The sequence below is a fragment of the Pongo abelii genome, chromosome 15, assembly GCF_028885655.2.
Source record: "Pongo abelii isolate AG06213 chromosome 15, NHGRI_mPonAbe1-v2.0_pri, whole genome shotgun sequence".
Taxonomy (NCBI): domain Eukaryota; kingdom Metazoa; phylum Chordata; class Mammalia; order Primates; family Hominidae; genus Pongo; species Pongo abelii.
In genome coordinates this window covers 25,363,799-25,366,640 of record NC_072000.2, presented here as the reverse complement: position 1 = coordinate 25,366,640, position 2,842 = coordinate 25,363,799, and the positions used below count along the sequence as shown (strand labels likewise).

Sequence of the window (2,842 nt, the reverse complement as noted above, 5' to 3'; positions counted from 1 at the left end):
ATTTTTTGAGAAAAGGATCTCGCTCTATTACTTAAGCTGGAATACAGTCGCATGATGGTAGCTAACTGCAGCCTCGAACTCCTGGGCTCAAGCTATCATACTGCTTCAACCTGCTGAGTAGTTGAGGCTATAGGTGAGTGCCACCATACCCGGCTAATTTTTTTTTATATTTCATAGAGATGGGGTCTCACTTTGTTGCCCAGGCTGGTCTGAAACCCCTGAATTCAAGCAATCCTCCCACCTCTGCCTTCCAAAGTGTTGGGATTACAAACATGAGCCACTGCGCCAGGCCTGGTGTAGTTTTCAATGTATGTGACTAATATATATGAACAACAATAACAAACTTTAGTGTTGGTAGATAAAGAGACGTTGTGTAAGATTTCAACATTTCACATAAGGAGGTACAGTATTTGCTCACATAAGACCCTGGATATTTAGGCATGTACATTGCCATCTCCAGAGCAACTACTCAAAAAGTACAGAGTTATAGCCAAAAAGTTCATAGATAAATTAAAATGTAAATTTAAAAGTATTTAAATAATCCAAAAGGAGTCAGAAAAAGAGAACAAAAAAAAGGAACATGGGTGAAACACAATAATGAAATATACTTAAATCCAACCTGATTGATATTTATATTCAACTTTAATTATCTAAACTTCACAATGCAAAAACAGAGATTAACAAAGTAGATAAAAAGAAAAGATGCTCTTTTATGCTACCTACAGGAAACACACTTTAAAGTCACAGATAGTTTAAAAATAAATAGATGAAAAAGATACAGCATACATCAATAAGCATCAGAAACTTGGAATGGCTATTTAATGTTATAAAACAGACTTCAAGTTTGAGTTCTTGAGTCACAGAAAGTCTCAGCATCTCAGGAGGTTTGTGTTCAGCTCTCCTGCAGTCTCAAGCACTGTGTCACTCACAGCACAGAAGTACTGAGCTGTGTCGCTCACATGGGCTGAGGGTTTTGTCAGGTGGAAGGAGGTTTCACTCTTCTTAAATTCAGCCTCAAAACCATTGATTCCTTTAACCAGGGTGGTCCCTGATGTGTACTTCAGGAGAAGCTGGAGTCCTTGGTTGGGGTATTGCACGTACCAGAAGAGATTTGGTGAAACAGACGATGAGTAGTTGCACCTCAGCAGAACCAGGGCTCCTTCAGAGACAGAGACGTGGCTGTCAAGCTGGGTCACCGACTGGGCTCTGGTTCCTCCTGCAACACCAATGCTGTGTAAGTAAAGGTAGCACAGACTTTGCTATGAAGAAAAGATGCCTCTATTCAGAGAAAATTACAACACGGTCACATTTACAAAAGGAAGAAAGGTAATGGAATGTTACTAACCCAGGGTAAAAATCACCTCCAGCACTGGGACGAGCAGCAGGAGCATGGCTGAGCAGTGGCAACGCTGGAGGGCCCTGAGCAGAGTGGACAGAAGCCAAGGGCCCTGAGCCTCAGGAGCTAGGAGCAGCAGGCAGGTTAGGCTGGACAAGTCTCTGCCTTTGAAGCGTTTCAAAAACGGCTAAAGAAAGGCTTTCTCTTAAGGAGCCTGGATGTGTTCTGACCTCTTGTTCTCATCACAGCTCCCTACCTACACAGACATCAGTGAGCTACATCAGCCAGCTGCAGGGAGGAGGCTGAGTGGGTGAGGATGGTCGGCAATGAACACAGATGCCTCCTTAGTGCAACGTCGCCCCCTGAAGGCCACAGGCGAAACCACGGATCCAAGGAAGTGAACTGTTTGCTTCTCATTTGAGAAATGTGATATCAAAACCAACAGAAAGTGTTTCTTTCTTCCCAAATCTGTGATGAGGTCACCTTCTGTAGAGTATATTGTTTTAATCCTAAATACATGAGAAATGAGAGTAATGTAAAAATAGAAGACTAATTTACTTTACTGAGCAATTAGTCACAGAAGACAATATTCTGGACTTTGGAATACCATTGAGACACTCTATATTATTTTGTAAAACCATTCATCAAGGAGAGGGGAGGTGATCAGTTGCCTCAGTCTGGGCTGAACTTCATATGGCCCTGTGTTTCTGAATGTGAGCATTACAGTAGGTGAAAGAGATTATTCCTTATTTGATTCTTAAAAAAATAAATTAGATCAGAGTCTCATACTTAAAATCAGCATGGATCACATGTCATTAATTAATTAATCAAAGCAAACAAATAAAGCAAAAATTTTTTGTTAAGCAAAAATGTTAAAGAGGCCCCTTGGTTTCAGGTCAATAACTTTGATATTTGTAACTCTAAGAAAAAACAACTTAGGTACTTCATGTTTAAAAAGAATCCTGTTCCAATTGTCAAAGCTCCTATAGACCGATATATCATGCCAAACTATATCTCACACTAAAAAGGACATTAACAGAGGCCCATCTATGGAAAAACTTGCGTGGAATGATGAGTGTAAGAAAATATAACAAACAAATAATCCTGGGAAGAGTTAGGAAAAGAAAAGTAAAATAAACCTGTGTTAATTCAGAAAATTGGGAGGAATGCAACCAGCAGACAAGAAATGAGAGGACCTTGTGGGAGGTATAGAAAATTTGGGAGAGATTGACAGTGACACTCAACAGGGCTAGGCAAGCAGTAGTCCCCTGTGAGTGGGAGATAGGCTGTATTGAACTGGAGCGGTCGCCTCTGGCCTAAAAAGGTGAAACTCTTGAATAAGAAGCCATCTTCATCCAACTTATTTTAGCATAGAGATCATTGGATCCTAAAAATTAAAAAACAAAATGAGGAGAGAAATCTCAGGTGAAATGAGAATCTGGCCAATAAGGATTCTTTACACAAGGTCAGAACAAAGTCCCTCCTTTCTGTGTACTCTGTTCACTC

At 40.4% G+C, this 2,842-nt stretch overlaps 1 gene segment (V, D, J or C); it reads right to left on the bottom strand.

Moving 5' to 3' along the window:
* Positions 1-816: 816 nt before the first annotated feature.
* Positions 817-1,613, bottom strand: LOC134760060 (T cell receptor alpha variable 8-4-like). The segment is given in 2 exon segments: positions 817-1,216; positions 1,346-1,613. Coding segments are annotated over 2 exon segments (393 nt in total).
* Between the last annotated feature and the right edge of the window lie 1,229 nt (positions 1,614-2,842).